Source organism: Planococcus citri, chromosome 2 (genome assembly GCF_950023065.1).
Source record: "Planococcus citri chromosome 2, ihPlaCitr1.1, whole genome shotgun sequence".
Lineage (NCBI taxonomy): Eukaryota > Metazoa > Arthropoda > Insecta > Hemiptera > Pseudococcidae > Planococcus > Planococcus citri.
In genome coordinates this window covers 53,087,904-53,115,094 of record NC_088678.1, presented here as the reverse complement: position 1 = coordinate 53,115,094, position 27,191 = coordinate 53,087,904, and the positions used below count along the sequence as shown (strand labels likewise).

Here is a 27,191-nt window from a genome sequence, read left to right as displayed (position 1 = left end):
TTCAAATAGGCATTCTTTCTCCCACTTACTTTACATTTATCACATGACGGATTAAATAGTTGATAAATTCGAGAGTAGGTATTGATAGATAAAGCGTTGAGCTTGTGTAAAATCTATCACAAGCTGACGTTTCCTGTAGGTATACACATCATCAAATAAGACTAATTCGAAATTTCAAAAAGTAACAAAACTTTTAGTATACATAATATTCTCAATTCCAAGGTGAACCATCACTCTAACCAGCTCATTTGTCATGAGCTATCATGCGTATTCAATAGTTTTTCTATTCATCTCAACTCAAGTAAGCTCAAAAATATTCAAATCTAACAATCTCTTCAAGATTCATTTCTCAGTACAAAAATGTTATCGAGTTGATTGAATTAGCATATAAGTACTTTCGTAACACTAATAAAATTCTGCTCAATGCAGGGTACAATCTCAAGCTCAGAACAACAACTTGCCAAAGTGTTTGAAGATGATTTCATAGTACCTCATTTACTTCCAATTGCACCTCCAGAACTCAGCCCGGTAACGTAGACATAAATCTACAATTAATAACCTAGTCTTTTCTCTAAACACAATACAGGACGGGCAAGCAGGTGATTAATACAATCAAAAAACCCAACTGGAATTCTTCTAATATTATTTTTTCTCTTTCATGATATAGATTATCTACAAACCCGGTCTAATCATACTTACTGGTAAACCTTACTTCCCTTACCAAATACAAGAATTACCAGACATAACATGGAACTATAAGGATGAAACATATTACACGATAGTAATACTGGGTATAAATTTACAGTTCATCTAAGATAACATAAATTACGAATGAGAGATCACGAAATGAAAATAAAATTTTCAGGAGCTTTTCAAAGGCAAGGTGAAAATACCACCCCAAAAGACTCGAGAAATTCCGACAAAATCACCGTCTCTCCGCCAGAACAATGGTGGCATCAATGGGTGAAAGTAAACGTTTTTGAGAACTGTATCGATTCAACGGGAACCGATTTGAAACGTTTTTCGCAATCAGAAATGCTCCAACCGAATAGTAATTATAATCGAATTTCTCATTTCAAATCACAATAGTTTGTTATTTCATTGTCTCGTCTCTGTTATCAAAGGTACACACAGGGTACTTCAAGTATTCGCGATTTACCAGCAGAAAGAAAAAATTGAACTGAACCTGGAAGTGGATCCGCCAAATAAGTAAATATGAATCACATTTATGACTGGTTTATTCAACTCGTGACCAAAAAAATCAAAATTACGTACTCTTTTGTATCATCTAAATGCACATTTTTTCTCAATTCAACTTCAAGACATCATCACGTCTACCAATTTATCAACTAAAACCATTTTTTTCATTTTGAAAAACGATTTTGTCCTTGTCCCTACTTCTCTCTCAGAGTAATACAAAATAATCGGAAAGAAAAGATTTGAAACAGCTTCAGTTGGAGAGAAGGAGGGGCGAGGGGAGACTTTATATCTCATGAAAACGAATAATTAATCTGAAATTGATACACTCATCTAAGCCATAAGTAGGTAACATGTAAGTACATGACGAGCTATTTTTTTTCCTTCAAACAGGTTACTGCAACAACATTTCACTCCCCTGTCAAATTTCGAAAACAACTTTCCAGGAACTGTTCTCTTATCCGGAAATTTTTTCCATATGATCGAAAAATTCGAACTTAAAAGCGGTATACGCGAAGATTTATTCGACCCGAAAGCGCTGAAGTTGAAGAAAACGGTAGAAAGTGCTCAGAGAGCCAATAATCGCTACTTCGGACTTTAACAATGAGCTGGAATCATCGTAAGCCTAAAAATTTCAGGGTACACTATCTCAAATACCACATTTTCCCTCAAATTGTACAACAGGAACAATCATTTGGTTGCGTAGTCGACCCATTTTCATTAAAATAATCGAATACTTAAAATTAAGACTGGTGAAGATCATAAAAAATATATTACTTTTTATATCGGTGTAGTTACATTACTACTGAAAGAACTAGGGTGTCTTATGTACCAAATTAATTGCTCAATGACCCATCTAATGCATCCGCATTGCAAACATATCAGATATTTATCTCACTACATTTTTACGATGCGAGTTAACTTGATTGATGTGTACCTATCACAATTTTGCATGCCTACCTTTCGCTACTCACACACTTGAAACTTATCATTTCTTTTATTTTGGATATTTGGCTCATGAAAATTTTTGAAAGCAATGAAATTTGTTATTGTCTACTATTTGTATGGTTTGGTACTCTTAATTCTTCCAATAGTCGAGGTGAGTAAATGACTTGACTTGAAATACATTCTTATGCATTTAGATTCAGAAAATTAAAGATTTTTCTCTTTTAGGGACAAAGTAATGAAAATGAACCGGACTTGGATCGATTATTTGCATCTGTATTTGAAAATCGTTTGATAGTGCCTCACATATTGCCCTCTCTACCAAAGGAAATCTGTACTGTAAATTTTCAACTTAAAAGCTATTAAATCAAACATTTCTACAGGATAGAAAGCTCATATCGAATTTTTATTTTTTTCAAAACAGGTTATCTATAATCCAGGTCTTTTCATTATAACAGGCAAACCGTATTTCCCTTATCAATTACAAAGTTTACCTGAAGTACTTTGGAATTACAGAGATGGAAAATATCACACTCTCGTAATGCTTGGTATTGGATATATTCTCGTTCAAAACATTTATTCGTAATTTAGACCTCCAGTAACGCTTTAATAACGTGATGCGATTTTTCTCCCGCAAGGTGCTATTCAAAAATGCAACGAAACTGAAAGCTGGTCAAGCTCATCGAGTGGCAAAAATGATTCTTCGATAGGTCTACCGGAACAATGGTGGTTCGAATGGGTGAAAGTGGATATTTACCAGGATCGTCTCAACAGGGCAGGAGTAGATTTACAGCCTTTTTTGAATACTACACTCCAACCTAACAGTAATGACAAATAATTTTGTATTATAAAACATTAGTCAGATGCGTCCACTGTATGCCGCATTAGGACTTATATCCTTTCCACAAGTCAAACCTAACAAAACATTTTCATTTAGGTACACACAGAATAATCTATACATTTGCAGTATACGAACAACGTGAAAAGTTCAGGTTTAAACTGGACGATAAAGATAATTCACCAGAAAAGTGAGTGGACAAACGAACAAGCACCTATATTTTTTTTGTACCAACACATTGATTGAGCATCTCAAAATAAGGGACTTTATTCTGAAAAAGAGATGTTCTTTCCTTGGATAAGCTTTTTTAATAACTCTCTGTAGAAAGAACTCATCAAAGGAAGCCTATACTTCTGCATCTGGCAAGCAATAGTACACATCATTTCTAAAATGAAAAATATCGAAAATGTAAAAATCAGAGGAAATATAGAAGAACTATACCATTTTCAATGAGATTTCGAGGTTTGGTCAAAAACTTATCTTTCTCTTTTTTTTTTTGGATCAGCTTCAAAACAAATGTACGAGCATGTGATCAAAATGTCTCCACACATTAGAACTTCTGATAGGCGTATTGTAATTGTGCCTATCTGTATACGTTATATTGTACACTAGACCATTTTTAACAACATTGTAAATTCAATTCGAACATTATTTTCACAGGATAATTCAGCGCCATTTTACTCCTTTGTCCAACTTCGAAAAGACTTTTCAAGAGTGTGCTCTCTCCGCAGGAAATTATTTCTACGTGCTTCCAAAACGAATTGTTTTAGATACTTCAAAGGTGAGAACATTTGAATGGACATCATCAATATAGAAATCGTTCTCTAGAAATAATTTTTTGTAACTATCTTACACCTTCGCGAATAAACTACTGTGTTGTACGCATTTTTTCACTTTTTACCTATGGTCAAGACAAAATCAGCCTTTCACATAAATAGGAAAAACTTGTAATTTCTACAGGACAACTTTTGTTTCTCATCAAAAAGCTATACACGTTGATTCATTTCGGACACGGAACCGTTGCACAAAAACTACATTTAGGTACGTATGTATACTGGTAGGTATGTCTACGTAGTACGTACATATTACAACATGCATTTCACGAGAGTCTCCAAAAATTACCTTCCAATATCTCATTAAAAGATGAAAAAAAATCACGAACACCTTCATTTAAAAATGCAAACATCAATAAGTAAATCAAAAAATAAAAGCATTTAAAATTATCATAAAAATTACCCACTTCACATCATGTAAGAAGATTTTGATCAAATTCAGTGGAGACCTTCATTTTAAATTGAAATCCATCCAGAAAATTTCCCAACACCCCGGAGGTGTTCTTGAAAAGGAGATAAGGATGGGTTCTCAAAAGGGAGACGTTTTCCAAAAAAACGCTGTTTTTCGCTCTAGCTCATATTCAATACGTTTCGGAAAAATTATTCATGTTCCAAAAGATAGTACGCAAAATGCTCCATCGAAAAAGGCCGTCGCATTCTAAATCCAAGACCAATTTCAGGACAAGAACCTGATTTTTGGGTGGTTTCATGTTTAGAAAGTACTTTCTTCTCAAATATCATGCATTGATTCGGCCAAAAAAATATCGAACGATATAATTTCTGAAACTGGTGCGGGGGGGGAGAGGATATTTCGGACCATAGTGTTGCCAATTTCATGTGCCATCATCAAATAATGGCGATAAACAGCCAGAAATTGGCATCACCGTTCTTCAAATTATTCCCACAATTTCAGAAATGGATATTTTCCTATTGTATGACATAATCAATGTGTAATAGGTATCAGGGAGGAAAATATTTTCAACACATGAATCTACCCAACGCTGAGCAATTTTCAACCCTTTAAGGTGGTTTCAAATTTTAATGGCGATGGCTTTAGATGAGGCGAAATCTTGAATACTATATTTTGAAACGGAGCCATTTTTCAAAACAGGTCAGATAGAGTCTAGAGCAGAAAAAAAGTTTTTTTCGAAAATGCCCTCTCATTAAGCATTTTTATTTCCTCATCAGGAATACATCCGAGGCTAACATTTTTTCTAGGCGTCTTGACTCAAATTGAAGGCCTCCTCTAAATTTGTTAAAATTTCATATTTTGATTTTACACGACATTTATATGTGCGTAGCTAACATACTTGAGTGTCACCACAAATCACAAGTTATTCATGACTTTCTGTGGATGTGCGGACTGATTGCAAGAAAAGATTTTTGCTTGTAGCTCAACAGTTGATTTTTTTCTCGCAACAAAAACAACAAAAATTCGACGCGGAAACATTTTGGAGACTGATGGTAAAAACATTCTGATCGCTCTTTGGCATTTTTCAAAAAAAATTAATCAAAATTATTAAGTGATGTAAGGCCAGGAAAAAAAAGTATACCGAGTTGCTAGTGGGAATCAGACTTTCGATAAAATCAAAATAGCCTTCCAAAGGTCAAGTAACTTTCAAACACATTTTCCTATAACATCAATAGATATTTTGATAGGCCTACGATAGATGCTTGAACAACATAGACATCCACACATGCAGATATTCTTTGTTTCTGAGAACCAAAATTCGTAGTAAGTACAGCATTTCAATCAAATAACCACATACATAATACTTACTTCTCTAAAAGTGAAGAACGTATAGGTAGATCAATTCAATCAAATACCCCCCCCCCCAATTACTCAACTCACTTTCAGTTACACGCCACGATAAAATACCGAAGTCCAATATCAAATCAAATGCTCACCGCTCAAGCTAAACACTTTTCAGCAATGAAATTTGCTTTCACCCTTTATCATTTGTGTATTCTAATTTTTGTTAAATTCAACACAGTCAAAGTACAAGTACGTAGAATTTATCTATTTGTAATATTAAAACAGCGTTCTCAAATACAAGCAATTTTAATAGAGACCCACTTCAAGAAAATTGCTAATCATAACCTCTCTAATTACAGGGAGAAAATACAATTTCAGAATTCACTGATCACTTGATAGTACCTCACTTATTCCCAACACCACCCAAGGAAATATGTTCGGTAAATTAACTTGAGAAAATACTTCTTCAATGGATATTTCTCTGAAAAAACTTCGCTAAAGAATTTCTATGGTAATTGAAAAATGTACATTATTTCACACAACAGGTTATCTATGAACCCGGTTTAATCATTCTTACGGGGAAACCTTATTTTCCATACCAAATACAAGGATTACCAGAAATAATATGGAATCACAAAGAAGAAACATTCTACACAGTAATGATTCTTGGTTTGTGGATCATTCTCAAGCAGTACCTAAATTCGATATGAGAACTGAGAAGTCTAAAATACAAACATATACGTAATGTTCACTAAACATTCACAGGTGCATTCCAGAGAAAGGCTGAGTATGCAATCACAACAGCCCCCGTATTCGAAAATGAAACCAATATTTCACCTCCCGAACAATGGTGGCATGAATGGGTGAAAGTGAATGTCTTTGAAAACGACTTGAGTTCATCAGGAACCGTATTACAACCGTTTCTGGAGTCATCTGTGCCTCAGCCTCATACACATAGTACGTTGGTCAATAAAATTTCACTCAATTAAAACAGATGACACCCGGAAATGATGACAAGATCTAAATCCCTCCACCTCCTTTACACAAAAAATTTGAAAAAAAAAACATAAATCAATTCAAAACCTCATCTCACACTTCACATGAACGTTTTCATCACCAATACATCTTCGTATACGAAAAAAGTAATTATTTTCATCCCGGTATCTTACGTCATACGATTTTTTTACCACAGATACACACGACATAATTCACATCTTTGCGGTATACGAGCAGAGCAAGGAATTGGAATTTGTATCCGATGATGGGAATACCACCCTTCAAGCGTAAACACTCCCAGCATAATTAAGCTTCCGCTAAATTCATGATCAAAAATGAAAAATATTCGCAGACGCGTGGCTCGAATTGATTTTCGACTTTATTAACAATATAGTCACTTGTGTTTTAACAGATTGCTCTTCAAGTATTTCACACCAATATCGAATTTTAAACACTATTTCAACGAAAGTATTTTCTTGGCTGGAAACTTTTTTTATGCAGTTCCTAAAAAGATCGTATTAGACACTTCGGTGGTGCGGAGACTTCGATGGAAAGATTAGATTGAAACAAATACATACAGTAAGTGGAGATTTTTTAGATCACAAGCTAATCTTTCAAATCCACTATATAAGATACAATTTTCAACTGATTCCAGTGTAAAATGGACGAGCTCATTTATATTCATTATTTATCTATGTTTGACTGATTGCGGGTAGAAAGAGACGAGATGATGGGGATTTCCACATACCAGCTTTTGATGAATGCCAATATGACGAAAAAACTTGAAGCTAGGTAAAGAAGCTTGTAAAAAACTAATCTGAAAAAACTATGTAATTTCTTGAAATAAATAACTCATTCAATACTATTTTTTCCAACTCAGAAGAATTTCAAAAAAATAAAAATCTTCACTCCACAGATTTTCTCCCAAGTACTCAATCAAAAAATGTACTTATATGCGTTCAGGTTAGCACTCTCCTAGAAACATTGAAATTTTCTGTCCCCACCTCATTTTTCGAAGTTGGATCTTCCGCAATAACCATCAGTCATCAAAAAAAAAAAAAAAATTGCGTAGAAAGACAAACGAAGAAGAAGAACTTTCATTTAAACCTTCACAACTCCATCAGAATGCCTCGAGTGAAAAAAATTCAAGATTTCTTACTCGGTACTGAAAATATTACATACGATATGAATCTTATTAAATATTTTTGATAAGCCAAATTGCCGATGCTTCGATAACATCAATCACCGTACACAATCAATCGCATGATCGTATTTCCGGAGATGAATTCATGTTTAGTATTCAAGAACGTTCAGTACCATTATGACGGAAATTTTTTCAGGTTATAATCAATACAATGAAGAATCCAGTGTATGTGAAAAATACGTGTTGCTTGATTTTTTTGCTATTTTGTTCAGCCACGGTAAGAAAAAATACAAAACTAGGAAAAAAAATTCAACAATTCATGTCTCACTTCAATATTCTTTTTCAGTCTCAGCAAGATACAAATCACGCAACAGAATATAATGGCGAATCTATATTTGAAACCAAGTTGATAGTACCTCATCTGATGCCATCCAGTCCAAAGGAAACCTGCGCGGTAAATTTTTCATCCTTTAAAAACAATCTCAACTCGCATATCAAATTGAATATTGAATATTTTCAATTTGAACAGGTGATCTATGGACCCGGCCTCATCGTAGTACCAGGTCAATTTTACTTTCCATACCAAATTCAAGGCATGCCAGAAATATCCTGGGATTACAAATCTGAGAAGTTCTACACTGTAGTAATTCTAGGTATAGATATCATTAAAATTCCAACAAAACTTATACACGATCTCGATGGTGGAAATAAACAAACGACAATTTTCATTTTTCAGGCGCTCTTGAAAAAGTACCCAGTCATCAGAATAATACCAACAAGTTACAAAAGCAAGAATCTATTCCACCTGAAAATTCGTGGCATCAATGCGTAATGGTCAACGTTCGTAAAAATAATATGGGCTCGGGAACTATTGTACAACCTTATGTAAATACACAAAACAATGAACCTAATGGTAGGGATTTCTTTGAACATGTACCTACCTACCTACTTCTTCGGAAAAAACTACCAGAATTAATTTTGTAAATTTTTCAACAGGAACTCATAATGTGGTGTATGCATTTTCTATCTATGAACAATTCAAGAAAATCGATCTAAATAATTTGAATGCTGAAGATAATTCAACTCAAACGTAAATATCAGACTTTAGCAGCAGTTTTTATTTAGCCAAACAACTCATTAGCATATTTCAAATTCAAAATTTTGTACGGGTGCTTCGCTAATTGATAACGTTAATTTGCAGGATGCTTGAACGACATTTCACACCGATGTCTAATTTCACAAAAAGTTTCGGTGGGAGTTTTTTGATAGCTGGCAATTTCTTCTACGTTGTGCCAAAACAAAGCGCTGTTTTTCGAGACTACTCTCCCGTGAGATACGACATGTAATGAACCATTACTCAATTCAGAATAATTTTTCCGGAGTGAAGAAAAATCAGGTTTTGTAAGTTGAAAAATGATTTTGATTACAGAAAACGTGAAATGATGAGCATAATGAAACCGGATGATTATGTGGGTATGCGATAGGAGTTGGAGTTACGAATCTCACATGAGGACAAGATGCAATATCTCTGAATTTGTTCTCACTCGTCGATCTTGTCAGTGCTTCAGTGAAATTTTACTCATTTCAGGGAGTTAATATCGTAATTTTATAACAATATTTCGTGTAACTTCGTACTTATTCATCTTATTCTTTCAATCAACTTGAGGGGAAAAAATCATAAAAACTTGGCTATAGCAGAAAAAAACGACGCTTACCATATTCTTCAAGTAATACGATGCCGAACGAGAAATAACTGCAATGAAGTAAACAAACTGATAACATTTTCAACTTCAAGATGGTAGTTCAAGGACAACCGCACTGCCGAAGTACAAAATACGCAGAAAAGATCAGAAACGAAAAATTGGACACGCAAAATCAAGCAACGAATAACTCGAAGTCTCGAACATGAAATGCTATGAAAAACCCAAAACGATTGAGCACAATACATCGCGTCGCATCGTCGCTCGGCGGCTCGGCATTTCTTATCTTTCAAAGTCTTGAACAAAAGGCAAAGACTGCGAAACGCAGTATTTTTCTAGGAATACACTTTTAATTCATAATACACGGAAAAAAAAATTATGGATAATTTTTACTATTTCATACAGTAACCGGATCCCATTCAAAAATATTGCGATTTTTACTATGAGATTAGTAAATTTTACTATGAGATTTAGTAAATTTTACTATGAGAGTAATAAATTTTACCTAATTCTATAGTAAAATGTATTTTTTGTCTGAGTAAAAATCACTATTATTTTTGGATTGGATCCGGTTACTATACTGAAACAGTAATTTTTATTGTTTTTTTTTTTCAGTGTACTTTCTCGTCTCTACACGAAACTCAATATCGATAACACATACAGGATACGGGTATAATATTTTTTCGTATTATTTTTATTCACGTTTGTGCAAACACTTCAACTTCATCAAAAATACACCACCCAATCCGGTGTCAATATAAAATTGTTATTTTCTTTTTTTTTTACAAAGCATTCAACTCGACTTTCAACGATTATAAACTTACACAAGAAAATCCAAAAAGAAATCGAATTGTTTCATAACTTTAGATTTTAGGAAAGAGAAAACCAACAGCTTCTATCTAGTACTTAGACTCACTACTTACTTAGCTACTGAGGTAGGTATAGGTAATTGCTTTCAATTTTGTTTGCTTCGAAACGAGTTACCTTATATGTAAAAAAAATGTGACGAAGTGATCTCGGATTTCTAGAAAATCAATCAAATTAATTTACGATGGAAAAATTTTGAATTGAAAAAGAAACCGTCCGAAAAAATTGACATTTGTATTTCAAGACTTGCTGGCCATTAATAATATTATGATTCCAAAAATATTTCGCCACTTTGAACTTTTTCGTTCATTCATCACTTCTTCTGGGAAAAATACAGTTCAAGCGAAAAAAATGTCAACTTTCACTTCGAGCATTTCACTGTACCTACGTGTACACTTTTGAACCTAAATTTATTTTTTCATTTTTTTAATGAGAGGTGTTGTCAAAAATTTCACTGACTTCCAAAAAACCACAAGAAAAATACACAATCTTTCAACTGCAAGCCGAAAAAACCAAACAATACATCAATGACTTTAGAGATTAAAAAACCGATTCTAATTAAAACACAATACATAAGTGAATTAGTTACGAACTCCAGAAATATTTTCAACATGTACACCTTTCCAAAAGCATGTGAAAGAAAATTTTATCAAAATGCAGTTGAAATGGGTAACCAACGCAATTTAACTGATACCAGAATTACCAAAAACCTCATGATTATATTGATTATATGTACATCGACCTCGATGGCGGTCGTACTTTTTGAGCACCTTAAAGGAAACATTCATTTCATTATAATGTCAGTTCAGATGTTCGTCCATTCGGAGAATTTGCCTCTTTCACCACGAAATTGGAAAAGTACAAGAGAAAAACAACGCATTTATACTTCGGTGACGTCTTAATCGCATAAAACAACACTCGAGCTCAAGGGACAAAAAATTAATTGATTGGATCATTGAATGTTTTTTGAATGAATTTTCAATGGTTTTTCGATACTCAATACGAAATATTACAGGTTGGTTGTTACACAATAAACCAAAATGACCATATCCATCCTATAGAAAAACCCACGCGCGTTACACTCAATTTGAAAACATGAAATCTTAAAATTCTTTCTTTGAAAAGATTCTCTCCCCTCTTGGTTTTTTTAATAATACAAAATTTGACTTCAAGAGAGATAAATTTATAAATTGAAGATTTTTCAAACAAATTCCACTGATTTCATTACGCTTGTTAAATGTTGACCCATGATGAAAAAAAAATCTACCTAATTTAGAAAACAATTAGTTAGGTTTGAATTTTGAAATAAGTAGGGTATCTGCATTCTGATTACTCAGGATTCTCTAAGACTAAATAAGTATTTCACAAGAATAACGTGTTCCAAAATCCTGCAGAGTTCCATTTTTTTCAAAATTTCACTGAAATGTATAAATCACAGAAACCATTGGGATAGGTCCTTCTCGAACACTTGCCCAATTCACCATAAAAATTACACGCAATTTGGTTTCAAATATTTCAAATACCTCCAGGAAGGGCCAATGACAGCTCAACCATTCCGATGCTTTTTTCAAAATTATGGGAATTTAGTTATAGAATTTTAAAAAAAATTACAGCAATCGTACACGACCTCTCGGTGCAGGACAGTAAACTCAGTAAATACGTTAGAAGATACGAAGATGAGATTCAAAACCTTCACAGATATACTCAGAGCTCGAATCTAGCATAATGTTTCTAAAATCGTAAAACTGTGAGTACTGTCCAAAGCCAAAGCGATGTGCTCGGGCGTAAGACGGGTACATGTGAAGGGCTTCCAGCGTCCAAAAAAAACTTGGTAGGGTAACATACCACTTTTCGTCATTGTCTTTCAAAACAATTACGAACAACCAACCTCTTTGCAAGCGACTAACATTGGGCTGCATTCTGACGACGAGAAGTGGTACTTTCAATGATTTTTCCCCATAGCTACGAACGGATACGCAAGATTAATTGAGGAAAAAATCAACACCATTTCACCAGCATCCAAACACTTTAAAAGCTTTCACGAATGGTGAACTGGAGAAGTAGTGTGGCTACCCCAGCTATGATCACCCATCAGTGATGCAGTTCCGTCAAACTCACATCAACTAGTCACGCACCCACAAAAACGAGATTCGCATCGATCATAGATCATACTAATAAATAAATCGGAATCAAATTGTCTGCAGTCGTGTTTCTTCGACGTTGATTACAGAAACAGATAGAAAGCCACGAAGCTTCGACGAGCTCCGAGAGTCCGACGGTACTGGGGTCGAAAGAAGAAAAAAATTGTAAAAAAAAAATCCGACCACAATCCGGCCTACATCAAGCTCTAGAACCATATTTCGCAAATTCACGCAAAGTGCACAACATTTTTTGGATTTACGCGTGAAGTTGCTGAAAAGGAGATACTGTGCAATATTGTTATATGATCAGAACGCGATATTTTTTGAATGTGAATATTTTTCAACTCGATAATCCGAATTTGGGTACCTGATTGAAGAAAATTAAGTATATACGTAAAACGCTGGTACGCAAATGTATTTCTAACAAAAATGAAAAAATAGTAAATCAGCCAGAAGGGTATCGTTAGAATTCTTTTGGTAGAGAAAAATTATTGTTGATCGTGAAATTATTAATTTTTGCGTGATGCATTGCACACACTCAGAATGATTAATGCACCTAACAGTATCCCCTTTTCATGCAACAGCACGCTGATCCCCGGGAACGATTTGCGAATATCTCTGTCTATGAGTTGACGTTACCGGGGCAGTAGTTTGTGTCATAGAATAAGGCTGGGGAGTTGTTTGCTTTTTTTTCCCAATAGAATATGTACTTAGTATTGCTCGTACATGCCTTTAGGATCCAAAAACAGCTTTTGATAAAATTTCATTTTTAAAAGTCCAAAAATTTCAAAAATTGCGATCCATTCTTGTATCTTCCAAAAAAAGTTGAAGCCGCTCAAAGTTGACTACTCAAGATTTGTCAGAAGCAAAAAAAATATGATTTTCAACTTAATACAGTGGAATCGCGATAACTCGAACTCCGTTGACTCGAAAACCTCTGTAACTCGAAGGTCTGTTTCTTCAACTCCCCATAAGACTCAATGCAAAATTCACCTCGTTATCTCGAAAACTCCGATAACTCGAAGTCAACTCCTTTCCCTTCAGCTTCGAGTTATCGCGATTCCACTGTATAATTTTTTTTATCAAGATGGAAAGGTGGTGTTCCAATTTTGGAACATTTTAGAATTTTTCAAGTCTAATGTGGTCTTTATACAGGTAACTTAATTTGTACTCATATACTGTACATCCGGGAAGTCGATGCAGAAAGTTTCATTGAGAACTGAGTAAGACAAAAAAATTTAATCATCACAAGAAATAGAATTCAAAACTTTGAACGCGTTTTTTTATCAATAACACCGAAACCTTATTCCATGACACCGTAAGACACTCGCCGATTATTCGTTTTCGCAATGTTCAAATCAACAACGAAGGAACTACACTCCAGACATGAACTAATACTTTGTGGGAATATAAAAAAATTTTAATCACGGAAAAGACCATGAATACTCGGGTACCAAAAAAACAACCAAAAAATTCGAAGAATTGAATTTAAATTAAGGAATTTCCTTGAAAAAATCTAGATAGTCATTAGCGAATTAATACTTGACAAAAAATTACAAAAGTAGTCTAAAAATGACAAAAAAATCTTGCCGAAATGCCAACGATAGCTTTATTGACCCGTTAAACATTCTGGCGTTCCACTTGCCACACAACAGATTTCAAAATGGAATTCGATTGATTACACTTTATTCATTTTATGGAATAATAGGTAGGTACCTGTAGCAACGTTGCGTTGCGTCTCATACCTATGAAGACGTAGCAGCTTCAAATTAACAGAAATTACGGAAAATTACTTTATACAACAAAAGAGCAATCGAACATGAGCTCAAATCGCCACAGAGGGTGAGCTGTAGGTTAAGTATGTAATGTATGTACTTATACTATACTCACAAGAAGTTTGATTCATGGAATAACAAATAATTTTAGACGAAAAATCGATAAATTCAATCAATATGAATCACACTTGAAATAAGCAATTATTAACCCATTGCAATCCTCATTAGTAATTGTAAATAATAGTTGTCGCAATGTACGAACTCAACGAATCGTAAAGTGTCCTTCAAATCATTACATACGAATTAGACTATGGCTGATATCGCTTACACTCGAATAAAGCGAGCTCAAATTGTGCAAAAAATGAAGAGTTCCCTGTCACAGAACAGAAAAGGATTCTGAACTAGAATTTTTTTTGAATAAGTAGGTCCTAGGTATGCTACTTATGTGCACAGCTCGGAAATCTCTAGATAATTTAAGGCGAAACATGGTCATAAATATTCTTCTCTGGATTAGCCTCCTTCACAAATTAAACTTTAGGAATATGCAAATTTTCAGCTTCATTTTATTCAATTTTATTCATGTTCTACCATATTGATAAAATTTATATTTTTCTCTCATCATAAAAATAGTGCATCTTATGCTAGTTTTTCACGTATTCAAAAACAAAATAAAATACCTAAAAATACGTTTCATGTCAGTATTTACAGAAAAAAGAGAGGAACGTTGAATTAAACACATCCAGACATTAATACTGAAGGTGCTATCTTTGATATAACTAAGTCAGATACAAAAGATAACCCAATGCGAATTTATAGTTTGGTCAATGGCTGCACAAATGTTTAATGAAATGCAAAATTTCGAAATGAGGCGTGGTCTTTCTCATGTTCATTTTATCTGTCTTAACAATATTTCTCTTTTCTTTGTGATTTTCGTTTTTTTTTTCAATGCCATTTTCTCAGCATTCACCTAATTTTTCTCAATTTTTTTGTATTTCTTTCAATTTTTAATTGTGTATTCTTTTTTCCTCCTGCGAACAGGCTTGGCATTTCTTTTCATATTCAATTTTCGATGGCGTGGTTTTTAGACCTTCAATAAGTATTTTATCATCTTAATTTCGAATTATTATTTTTTTTAATCACAGGATATGCCAACAAAGCAAAAAAGTACATATTACAAACAGTATGATACTTATTGTAATTAGTTTTTCTCCCATCAGACTGGAACCCGTTTACAAAGGTGGTAGAAATTGAAATGAAACTACAGAAGTTTCTGTCAACAATGTGACCGTGACGTGAAGAGATGCTTTCTTGGTTTCTCACCTGGTGCACTATTGATTGCAGTAATATTTTTTTTCTACAGGAAAAGATCGACGTTATTCTCAGAGTACCAATAAATAATTAGCGATGTCACTTTGTGCAGTTGACATAATAAGGTGACATGCTACACCTGTGTAGCCACCTATAGCGGTCAAAATTTGTGGATCTGACATCAGCCACTCAAGACACGCATTCACGTAACCAACCACAAAGAATAAAATAATATAGATGCAACGCATCTGTATGTGGTATCTAATCGAGATCATTTCAACGTCACATGCATAATATTCAAGTTGAAGTACTCGATTTTCATGTTGGATTCCCTAAAACGTCGTCCTTTCTTACACCGCAATAACAATAAATACACACTACACAGGAAAGTAAACTAGAAAACCGTACGAAAACGATGGTTAAAATCGTCTGAAACGTGTGAAAACACTCGTTACTTGGAACACCACACATAGCAAACGGGTCCATACTGAAGGAAAGGAAATTGACCTAACAAAAAGGCAAAATCACGTATCATGAGTAGTATATAATTTCAGGGCTTCATGCTATCTTTTCCATTTTCTTTCAATTTCATTTCTTATCAAAATATCAAATCATTAGAAAATGTTTTTTCTGTTATGCAGGAGGAAATAAAGAACACACGTCAAAGTTCTTAAAATATGTGAAGTATTCAAAAATATCATTATCATTTCTAATCAAAGTATCGAAATATTAAAAAATATATTTTCTGTTATGTAGGAGAAAATAAAGAACACGCGTTAAAATTCTCAAAAATAATATGTAAAGTATTCAAAAATATCAACAAACTTCCGTGTTTCGTTTGCCACAAAAACCTCAATGCTATATTTATCAGCCATTTACTCGGAAAACATAATGATCTACTCGCATTTTTGATATACCTAAACCTATACAAATACACATTCTAGCTCAGTTTATTCAACCCTTGAAGATGAAAAAACATACCGAATGTTAACATTTCCCTTACTGGCATAATTTTCCAACATCCATTTGTTGTAGACATTTTTCATTTCATTTTGTAATTTTGAGTACGTACTGAGAGGTACATAGTTTCAATTGAGACATTATCCAGAGAAAATTAATATTACACCATAAAACGCCATGGAATAAATGAGTATCGCATCAATAATCTAACAAAAACGCCGTACTTGTATGTAGAGTAAAAATTCGAGATAGTAAAAATCACTCACAAGATTTGAAACACACACAATCACTCAAATTAAACTTGAATGCAACTTTGAGACGACGTTTGAGACCTTTCTGATGAAATCGAGAGGCCTGCTCACAAAAATAATTACATAATAAAATTCAACATTAATCGTAAACGCAATTGAAAAACTAGGCTGTTGAGACATCAAAAAATGAATAAATGGATACGTATAATCAATCGAATACATATTCCAGAGTTGTGTTGTGATTTCACATGAGTGTATTTTTCTATTGAAGTGCCCTTTACACAATTATCGCGCACAAAATCGCCAGTAAAGAAACTCTTTTTACCCTATACTTTTTCTTGGTGAACAAAAATTTATATTGACAATTTTTTGGATTTAAATCATAACGCAAAAAACGAAAACGAAAATGCTGAAAAATGTTTGTATTTACAACATACGTGTCAATCGACGCTATCAAAGATAACATTAAAACATTAATCAGTAAGTAGTTGAATACGCCTAACAAGAACGGTAAAAACGAGGGTTTTGAATTGTAAGAACGAGTAGTTTTTTTTTTGAAGGAAGTTGATATTGAAACAGAAAACGGAACAGGCCCAAGCTTTGGTTTTGTATTGCGAGAAGCATAAAACGATGTTTTTCTGTGAAAAGTTCATTTTTTGGCTGCAAAACCTGATTTTTATTATCTAGAAATTTTCATTTTGCTCTCGAAAAAAAAAAGAAAATGAGCCCGAGCGTAGCGAGAGCAAAAGCTTTCGAAAATTTGTGTTTCAAGAAGTAACCTATTGTTTTCCTTTCATCACAGGTCCTTATTCAAAATTTGCAATTGATCGTTTTTTTTCCAAATTTCAGGGATTTCGCGTGAACAGTACGAAATTCCCTGACTTTCCTAGACCGACCGAATTTCTCGACAGTGACTTTTCAAGGTTTTCCAGGCGAGTGGACACTGTAAAAATTAAAGAATACTCACAGTTCTCATTATTCGACCGACTTGTCAAAAATTCGAAGGGGTTCACCAACAAAAGAAGATTTCAAATTATAATTGCGAACTCATTTCATGATCGATAGGTATTCGGGTGCTTTTTTCGCACTAAAAATGAAGTCAACGACAAAAAATACAGAGTGGGCGTATACTAGTGCCCTAGCGTGTACCTATCGTATGTACTGTGGAATTAATACGAATACCTATGTACATTGAGAATTTGCATAAGCAAATTAAATACTGCTTCTTAGAGAATAAGAAATGCCGCAGAATAGATGTTGCACTAAGTGCTATTATGGATTTGATTCAAGCAGAGTATTTTGAGAGAGCTATCAAAATATAAAAAAACAAGGCTTTTTCTAGAATCCAAAAAATCGAAGCTGCACAGTGCACACAAACTGTCCATGGATTTTGATTAAGATGCGATTTGAAAGGTGATTGATAATGAAAATACGTTTGTCGTATTATCTAAAGATCGTCAAAATTAAATATTCATCTCGCCAGTTAAAATGTGAAGAAAGCAATATCTGTGTGCATGAATATCAATGTTCCTGTCCTAATAGTGCTATCAACATTGACATCAATGACATCTAGGTCATTCCACGTCAATTCGACCAAGAAGTGGAAAGGGGGGGGGTCGGCGATTTTTTTGAAATTTTTCCTGTGGAGAGACCTTCCGAAGGGATGACCAATGGCGCAAATCGCAGCCCTCTAGCCCTCTTTTACAGGCTGCTAGGGGTGTCAAAATTTTCAGTGAACTTGAAATATCATCAATTTCAGCGGTGGATTACTCGATAACCACGATACCTACCAGAATGGAACTTTTTCCAATAGTTTAGGGGTTCTGAAAGACTTTTTGGTGATATCATGAAAATCAGTGTTGTCACTTTTCTTCGTACGAAAAATTGGCTCGAAAAGTTTCAAAACGTAGTTTTCATATTGTTCCGACTTTCAAAAATTCTGAAAAAAATATATTATGGACAACTTTTCATGCTGAACAACATATTAAAAAATTGGGATGGCATTATTTCGTGAAGTCGATTTAAATAAATTGAAAGTCTGCGAAAAAATGCGATTTTTCGATTTAAAGCATGAAAAAAGTTTTGACTCGTGAAGTTGACCCATTTGACCCTTATTTTTATGTATCCGTTGAAAAAGTTGGAAAAATCCTTCATTCAATAAAATAGAACTCATCACAAAAAAAATCAAAATTTGAAAAAATTCAAAAAATGAACGAATTTTTTTTTGAAGAGTATGAGTTTCATAAACTTTTTCATGAAATACGTCAAAAAGAGGTCAAGATAAGACGACCGAAAATTGAATTTTCTCGAATTTTGATTTTTTTGTATAATGAGTTTATTTCATTGAATGAAGGGGTTTTTTCGACTTTTTCAACGGATACGTAGGAAATGAGGGTCACATGGGTCAACTTCACGAATCAAAACTTTTTTCTATGTTTTAAATCGACTTTACGAAATATATTTTTTTCAGAATTTTTGAGAGTAGGAACAATATGAAAACTACGTTTCGAAACTTTACGATCTAAGTGCCAACACTGGTTTTCATGATATCACCAAAAAGCTTTTCAAATCCCCTAACCATTGGAAAAAGTTCCATTTCGGAGTATTGCGGTTATCGAGTAATCCACTGCTGAAATGGATGACATTTCAAGTTCACTAAAAACTTTGACACCCCCTAGCAGCATTTTAAAAAAGGCTAGAGGGCTGCGATCTGAGCCAATGGTCATCCCTTCAGAAGGTCCTTTCACAGGAAAAATTTCAAAAAAATCGCAGACCTGAACAATAAATAGGACTGTACTGCAGGATTGCATGCTACCTGGTCAACCAGTTTGAGAAATGATTGAATTCAGATGCGGAAAATTTGCCCTAGATTACATTTCGTATCCGAACTACAATGACTGATAGAAATACGCTTGCAGAAGAAGTTAGTAGAACATGAACTCAGATCAATTGAAGACACCTTCTCAACTGATTTCCTCGGACGAGTTATAGAATTTTCCCGAATTGACGATAGCAGAGATGAAGATTCTATTCACATATTGTAGTTCTCAACTCCGTCAAGCAATCTCCTATCTAGCTGAAATAATGGCAGAAGAATTTACGATCCCGCTCTCGCTTTTAAAAGATAATCCAGAAGCAGCCAAGTTTGAAGCACAATTCCGGTACATCAACAGCAATCGGTATCGTTGTTATATGGAGTATGAGCCTAATAGCACTGAGTTATTTCGCATTATTATGCAACAAAAACAACGCCCATTCTTTAGAGTTTCTTGCAAATATGAGCCTTTTGCAGACAAAACTTCAATTTTATGGATTGGTATAGGAAGAAAGTACATGTAAGAAGACACATTTAGGCGAAGAAAACAGTTTTTGTGCACAATCCTTCAATCCGGAGCTGTGGAGGTTTTAAGTTTTCTTCTGTCAATTTTACCCCACCACTAGGATGAAAAAATAAATTTAAAAAAAACGTATTGAAAGGCCCATGCTTCCCCTACACATTCCACGTGGTAGCAGTATTTTCTCCTCACTACTCATGGATAGATGAATCGATTTTTTCCCGCAAAGCTATATACTGTCCAAAGGGGAGGGGGGTTGAGGGGCGGAAATTCCGCTTGAAAATTTTTTCGAGGTACCCAACAATAATCCGTCATAATTTTCCAAATCTAGGAACAGGGCAATTTCGGCTATTTTACCTGGGAATACCCTTATTGATGCTACATAGCAAGGTCAAATTCAACGACAACAGTTCAAGTAGGTAAGCCATTTGTAAGCACATTCGCTACAGTGGCCTCTGGGATTGACCAAGATGTAAGTAGGCCTAATCACTAGCACCACAACTTGCATGGAATATAATAAAAATGTATCAACGATCATTTGTATCTTCATCATAATGTGGTAATTAAATCTAATGAAAAACTATTTGTATATTATTCAGATCATAATAAGGTAATTAAATCCAATGAAAAATTATGAGATAAATGTTGGAGAATATCTTCATTTAGAATTAGCTCCGAAGTGCCACCAAGGAGGGAGAGGCAGATTTTGAGTTCATAAAGAAAATTAATAAAAATATAACAATTATAAGTTATGTTACAAGTTATCATGTGTTAGTTTTTGTATCTGCCAGCAAATCTGGAAGCATGATTCCTTCACGTTTTGTGTTTATCGTGGGTGAATCACGATGAGAAAAATGTTGGGAGTGAGGTTTCCATTCAATTCCATTGTGCTATCCTAAGTGATAGCAATGCATAAAATGCACTGATGCTCCATTCAAAATGCTTTTAAATTAGACAATTTCAAACCATAATGTGTCAACAGATACTTCCATAAATAGGAGTTTCATACCAACAAACAGGAATCTATTAGCAAATAAAATCACCATACCATGGCTTGGTTGTGTTCTTCAATTTTTTTTTTTTTTTTTTAAATAAAGAATACCAGCAATACTTTCACAACCCAAACTCAAACTATCATAGGAAATATGTGTTGTGTTCATTAATTTTTTTTTTAAATAAAGAATATCAGCAATACTTTCACGACGCAAACTATCATAGGAAATATGTTGTACAAGTAAGTATTTACACGTGATAAATTTAAAATATTAGGTAGGTATGGTAGAAAAATAAAATAACTCACCAATACTGAACACTGGATCGCCGACTGATGCATAGATAGCTGCGCAGGTTGCAGGAACACTCGCGACTCACTAAAGCGAAAGCGACACCGAAAAAGCTCCACAAGAGACGATTTTTAAAAATGGTACGTACTATTATCGCGACAAAGATTTTATAAATTCTTCACTACATAAATTTTCGACACAACATGGAAAACCGAAAAAACCGCAACGAGAACATGCGATCAAATCGAAAAATACTGTTTGCGTTACTTTTAGGACGACTTCGACAAATGATTCCGAAGTTATCAGAAAACACGACTCGAAAGAACACAAACAAAATTCACGAATTATACCGTAATCGTAACGACTTTAATGATGCAGCGTAATAACTGATAACAAAGCTGTTAAGACTTGAGACCTTGGAAGTTGGTTACAAAATAATTCCAAAACTGAAAAGAAATTCTTTTTAAAAAACGATCAGGCAGAAATTACCTTCAATGAAGAGAATTTACAAATCGAAATTAATTGTAAATTTTGAAATTTCTAGGAAGTAACCCACTTCAAATAGTAACTACAGAAAACCCAATTTTATAAGCATACCTTATAACCAAAACAAACTGAAAAATAGTAGTGCATAAGTATCAAGCTTCAATTCAACATCATGGCATTTTCACACTTTCGAAAATCATTTAAGGTTATACGTGAGATGGTAAGATGAGTATGACTTTTTGACGATATCGCTGGATATCAAACCGTGAAACAATCTGAATTAATGAAACGAAAAAACTTGAATTGATATAATTAATTAGCTACATAGTTCAAAAAATAATGAAAATACCTCGGAGGCTTGAATAAATAATTCAATAATAATGCGAATAGAATTTACAGTTGATTCTGTTGATTACCTACTTAGTTAATTTAAACTCCAACTACCTACTAGTATTATTCTCGATCCTTAGATTCGTTATCAATCGAAGTAAGTTCTTGGAACTCGGCTGATACTTTTTCCAGTAAATTCGAAGCAGACTGGATGGTTTCTTTCAATGAATGATATTCAGATACCGGGATGTTCAGTGAATCGAAATTCTCGTTAGAAAACTTCTTCATGATTTCTTCTTTACTTTGGATACTCTTGTACACGTCCTTTAAACTATCATCTTGGCCAGAAATTTCACTCATTCGAAGCAACTCTTTTTGTATTTCATCTAAAATTAATTGTAAAAACGCTTAGAGGTATTATAAATTCCATTTTTTTTCATTCGAAAATGCTAATGCTAATGCCGGTCTACTAACATGCCAAATTGACAGAAATTTCTTCGTTTCGCCGAATACGTTGCATCATTTCGTTATATTCGGCGAGTATTTCTTCGTACACTTGCAAAATCGACATTTTTCTGCAATTTACAAATATTTCCGTTTTGATTGAACTTGAATGGAATGAATCCATTAATTGATATACGAGTATACGTAGGTAATAGGTATAGGTAAGTAGTACATACAACAAATTTGAGCAATTGTTTCAATGGTAATCAAGAATTGAACAACACCGCTTGTATGAACGCAGGGTTGCCATCAATTCAAATCTCAACTCTCAAGAAAAATCAAAACTATACAAAATCATCTTTGAAATCATTACGTAGAAGAATCGTTTTGTTTGAAATTAAAACGAAATTGTTTCACGTTGCAAAGACTCTTTCAAATTTTATTCATAATTCTTAAATGGTAAATCAGGTAAATTCCTACTCTAAATTATATTTTGAAAGATGCAGTCATCTGTAAAATAGACTACTTTTGCAGTAATATTTTGTACAGTTACTTACAACCCAAATTTTAAAAAAAAATTGCAAGTCAAAAAATCGACTTCTCAAGAAAACAAGGGAGTGAGTTATGGTATTTAAAAATATTCAATTTTAAAAAAGACGATAAATTCAAAGGAGATATATATACTTAATAACTTGCCACCATGTCAACCTTAGCAGTCAGTGACATGGTGGGAGAAGAGAGAATTTCAACAGCGACGAGGGACTATGGAGTAAGTACATGTGTCGAGAGGTATTTGACTATTAATTTTTCATTTAAAAAAATTGGCTGCTAAAGTTATCAAGCTGACGTGTTATTAACGCTCTTCGGGTCGGGGATGATTCACCCCTGTAGTGTGACACGCGGATTTCAATCGCAACCACATTTCTCGAGTAGGTACATGAAGAGGTTGCAAACAAAAAAATTGGCCACCAGAGTTGACATGGTGGCGATTTACGAGCGATTTTCCGGTGTGGGGGATGATTTACCCCTGTAGTGTTACACACAGATTCCGATCACAACCCCATTTCTCGAGTAGGTAACGTACGTGGAGAGGTGGTCAACATAAAAAATTGGCACTGTGGTTGACATCGTAGCGAGTTATTGGCGATATTCGAGTGTAGGGAATAAATTACTCACCCCGGTAGTATTTTCAATCGCATCGCTTCTCAAAGGGGTACATGGAGAGGTAGCAAACCAAAAAATTGGCTACTAAATTGACGTGATGGCGATTCATTTCTCGAGTAAGTACGTGGAGAGGTGGTCAACATAAAAAAATTGGCACCATGGTTGGCATCGTGGCAAGTTATTGGCGATATTCCAGTGTGGGGAATAATTATTCACCCCGGTAGTATTTTCAATCGCATCGCTTCTCAAAGGGGTACGTGGAGAGGTAGCAAACCAAAAAATTGGCTACTATAAGTTGACATGATGGCGATTTACTATAGCGATTTTCCGGTATGGGAGATGATTCACCCCTATAGTGTTTCACACAGAGTTCAATCACAACCACATTTCTCTAGTAGGTAGTCAACATAAAAAATTGGCTACTAGGCTTGGTATCGTGACGAGTTCATGGCGATATTCGAGTGTGGGGGATAATTCACCCCTGTATAGTGTAACACGAGTTCAATCGCAATCTCATTTTCCGAAGGGGTGCACATGGAGACTGAAGAAGTATCCCTATCCACATTTAAAATAGTCGCTCAAGTTGACATACTTATAATAAAAGAGTTTCCCAACACTGAATTTTTTTTTTCCTTTCGAAAATTGGACATTTCAAAACTTTAAAATACCATAACTCACTTTCTGATTTACTTGAGAAGCTATGAAAAATGTAAATCAATTTAATCATCAGGTACATTATTTACAATATTAAAAATCACATCATTCGTAGAAAATCCACCGAAATATCTTCAAGAAAATCATAAAAATCAATTTAGCATTTCTTTCAACACAGACACTCGTCTGAACAACCACACACAATCACTGCTGACAGTGCTGACATAACCATACTCTTATGTAAAATACGGCAGCTCTCAATCCACCCGCTTTCTCAATCAAGTACCTACGCATATTTTAAATAAATAAATTACTTAGTTTTCAAAAAATTTTGTTCTCAAGATTATTTACATCGATCGCAACGAAGTTACTTTATCAATTCTCAAAACTGAATCCATGTCTGCTCATATTTTACGAGTACAAATTCCACTATCGCCTCAAAACGCAAGAAATTGGAATAACGCAACGGGCAACGCAATGCAGAAGACAGAAAATCAAAATTCAAAATTGACTGAAATGGCTCGACGAGAAATTACTTACCTAGGTACAAGTTTTCAAAAGACCAGCAACCTCTTTTTCCTTCATCACCAGAGCAATGAAAACTCTGCAAATGACGAATCCGGACTTCAGAATTCTTTTCATTTTTGCAACGAGAATAATTCGCAAACATTACATAATCCGTCTCAACCTCTCAACATTTCATGTCCCCATACATACAACGCTAACGTGCATAGTTTGTAATGTTGAACTAGTAGTTTTCTTCAAAATGGATAGATTAATGTACTTTCATCGATCACTCTTCTAATTCCATAAGTCAGTCACATTCAACAAAATTTAGCAACACCGTGATGTGAAATTCATAAAAACTACGTTACATCGTAAACGTTGAATGTTTTCACACTGACAGGGTGCTAAAAGAGGGGGTAAAATCATTGGCCGCCATTTTGATTACGGTGATACCAAAATGACGGCCTATGATTTTACCTCCTCTTCTAGTACCCGAACACAGACGCCGAACTTTCCCTCCTTCATTTCCCTCCAAATTACACGATCGAACAATAACAATAACTCATCACAGAAGAATCTGATCGAACTCTAACGTAAGAAAAAACTATGAAAAACCCCGCCATTCAAAATCAATATTCCATAAATATCACAATACAAGTACCTACTTACATACACCGCCAACGTGCATTGTTTGTGTTGTTACACTGGACATGAAGTACTGTACTATTCAAAAGTGGATTGGATACATACGTTCATCGATCACTTCATCTTACGAGTAAATCTATAATTCAATCACATTTAAAAACCATTTGCAACACCGTGATTTAAAACTTTTAAAAACTACGCTACCTACCTACGTTACATTGTGACAACAAAAACTTCGAATTTTTTCACAATGACGCCGAATTTCTCCTTCCCCATTTCCCGCCAACTAACACAATCGAACAATAACGACATAAAATTCATCGCAGAATCTGATCTAACTTCACCGAAAGAAAAAAATCATCACCGGATCATCGAAAACATGTAAATTAAATTTCTACGCGTTTCATATTTTGTGTTTCGGTGTTAGGAAATAAGAACAATGGGCAACTTTACGGCCGCGTCGCCACATCTGACATGACTAAAATGAGACGCCGAGACGGATTGAATATCCGCATTATTACATGTAATTTTGCGAGTTATTCGAATGTACTCAAAAAGCTAACTTGACTCAAGGTGAATTAACATATAGCATTCGAGAACACAATGCATAGCTGAAATGGCTGCCGGTACACGAGACAAAAGAAGTACACCGGCTAAATACGTTAACTAGTTGAATTACATGAAAATTGAATATACTCACCAATGAAATTACTGAAGAACGATGAAATGACACTTTATAACCAAAAAACAGAGAAAATATTGCAAAATTATGTTAATAATTTCAACTAAAATACGAAAACAGACGCAAAAGTATGTTACCGCACTGACAAACACAAGGAAAGTGAGAATGAGAAATCGCCAATCGGCGCGGCGGCGGCGTGGCGGTTACGCTACCAGCTACCACCACACTACCCCCACTACCTGGAATGTGAACTGGTTATGCAGGCAGTGTTGCCAATGCCATATTGAAAAATCCCGCCAGATTGATCCTAAAAAACCGCTAAAAACCGCTAAATTCCCTATAGCAAAATCGCTAGACTTCCCGCTAGATTTTCATCATTTTTTTAAAACCTCAAGTCATGTAAAAAATACAAAACTGATGAAGATTCAATTTGTTGAAATTTTAAAACTGTTCAAAAATAACTAAAAATTAAAAAACAGTGAAATCATTCAAAAATTACCAAAGAATTGATGAAATTGAGTGGATGGCTTTTACAAAAATTGAATTTCATTGATTTTTTTTTTCAAAAATTCAATATTTTTTAGCTGAAATGCTGAATTTGTGAATTAAAATGGTAAAAGTGGCCATGAAGTCAAAAACGCTAGACTTCCCGCTAGCCGCTAGATCAACAATTTTTGGCGGTTTTCTATGTTCAAAATCGCTAGGAATGGCGGGAAAATCGCTAAATTGGCAACGCTGTATGCAGGTTATGGTTATGGCTACGCTATTTTCACAAAGCTCACCCTGCTAAAAATCAGGGCTGGTGGAACGGAACAGAACGGAACAAATAAACGGAACAATAAACAAATCAGGAAAAAATCTTATTGAGAACGGAACAGAACGGAACGGAACGGAACAGAACAAAATGAACAAAACCAGAACAGAACAAAACAGAAAAAAAAATTGGAACG

The 27,191-nt window shown here is 34.4% G+C and overlaps 6 protein-coding genes across 9 annotated transcripts in view; 4 read left to right on the top strand and 2 right to left on the bottom strand.

The window, feature by feature from the left end:
* The window catches only part of LOC135836458 (uncharacterized), a 145,038-nt gene extending 118,641 nt beyond the window's left edge, over nt 1-26,397 (bottom strand). The window contains exon 1 of the mRNA XM_065351310.1: nt 26,260-26,397. The gene's annotated coding sequence lies outside the window, so the exon portion shown is untranslated. The remainder of the gene's footprint in view (nt 1-26,259) is intronic.
* Nucleotides 87-1,984, top strand: LOC135836460 (putative odorant-binding protein A5). Its single transcript, XM_065351313.1, has 6 exons — nt 87-301; nt 430-528; nt 668-791; nt 866-1,051; nt 1,125-1,209; nt 1,591-1,984. Exons 1-6 carry the CDS (start codon nt 254-256, stop codon nt 1,796-1,798), a joined length of 750 nt encoding a protein of 249 aa, XP_065207385.1. The 5' UTR covers nt 87-253; the 3' UTR covers nt 1,799-1,984.
* On the top strand, nt 2,110-3,859 carry LOC135836462 (uncharacterized). The gene is made up of 6 exons (XM_065351316.1): nt 2,110-2,296; nt 2,371-2,481; nt 2,567-2,690; nt 2,781-2,966; nt 3,080-3,170; nt 3,641-3,859. The coding sequence occupies exons 1-6, from the start codon at nt 2,234-2,236 to the stop codon at nt 3,792-3,794; spliced, it is 729 nt and encodes a 242-aa protein (XP_065207388.1). The 5' UTR covers nt 2,110-2,233; the 3' UTR covers nt 3,795-3,859.
* On the top strand, nt 5,673-7,465 carry LOC135836445 (putative odorant-binding protein A5). Of its 3 annotated transcripts, none has more exons than XM_065351279.1 (7): nt 5,674-5,818; nt 5,929-6,009; nt 6,115-6,238; nt 6,335-6,526; nt 6,762-6,852; nt 6,978-7,144; nt 7,221-7,465. In XM_065351279.1, exons 1-6 carry the CDS (start codon nt 5,714-5,716, stop codon nt 7,123-7,125), a joined length of 741 nt encoding a protein of 246 aa, XP_065207351.1. In that variant the 5' UTR covers nt 5,674-5,713; the 3' UTR covers nt 7,126-7,144; nt 7,221-7,465. The 3 variants fall into 3 exon arrangements, with proteins under 3 accessions (XP_065207353.1, XP_065207351.1, XP_065207352.1); XM_065351280.1 differs by having other exon boundaries at nt 5,699-5,812; XM_065351281.1 differs by lacking the exons at nt 6,762-6,852; nt 6,978-7,144; nt 7,221-7,465 and having other exon boundaries at nt 5,673-5,818; nt 6,115-6,225; nt 6,335-6,524.
* LOC135836444 (putative odorant-binding protein A5) lies at nt 7,833-10,172 on the top strand. The gene is made up of 7 exons (XM_065351278.1): nt 7,833-7,986; nt 8,056-8,163; nt 8,239-8,362; nt 8,446-8,622; nt 8,706-8,799; nt 8,911-9,051; nt 9,139-10,172. Exons 1-7 carry the CDS (start codon nt 7,921-7,923, stop codon nt 9,191-9,193), a joined length of 765 nt encoding a protein of 254 aa, XP_065207350.1. The 5' UTR covers nt 7,833-7,920; the 3' UTR covers nt 9,194-10,172.
* Nucleotides 20,039-26,252, bottom strand: LOC135836466 (uncharacterized). Of its 2 annotated transcripts, none has more exons than XM_065351320.1 (3): nt 25,580-26,252; nt 22,620-22,720; nt 20,039-22,531 (listed from the first exon to the last, which is right to left on the bottom strand). In XM_065351320.1, exons 1-3 carry the CDS (start codon nt 25,624-25,626, stop codon nt 22,269-22,271), a joined length of 411 nt encoding a protein of 136 aa, XP_065207392.1. In that variant the 5' UTR covers nt 25,627-26,252; the 3' UTR covers nt 20,039-22,268. The 2 variants fall into 2 exon arrangements, with proteins under 2 accessions (XP_065207392.1, XP_065207393.1); XM_065351321.1 differs by having other exon boundaries at nt 25,584-26,252.
* Nucleotides 26,398-27,191: the final 794 nt, after the last annotated feature.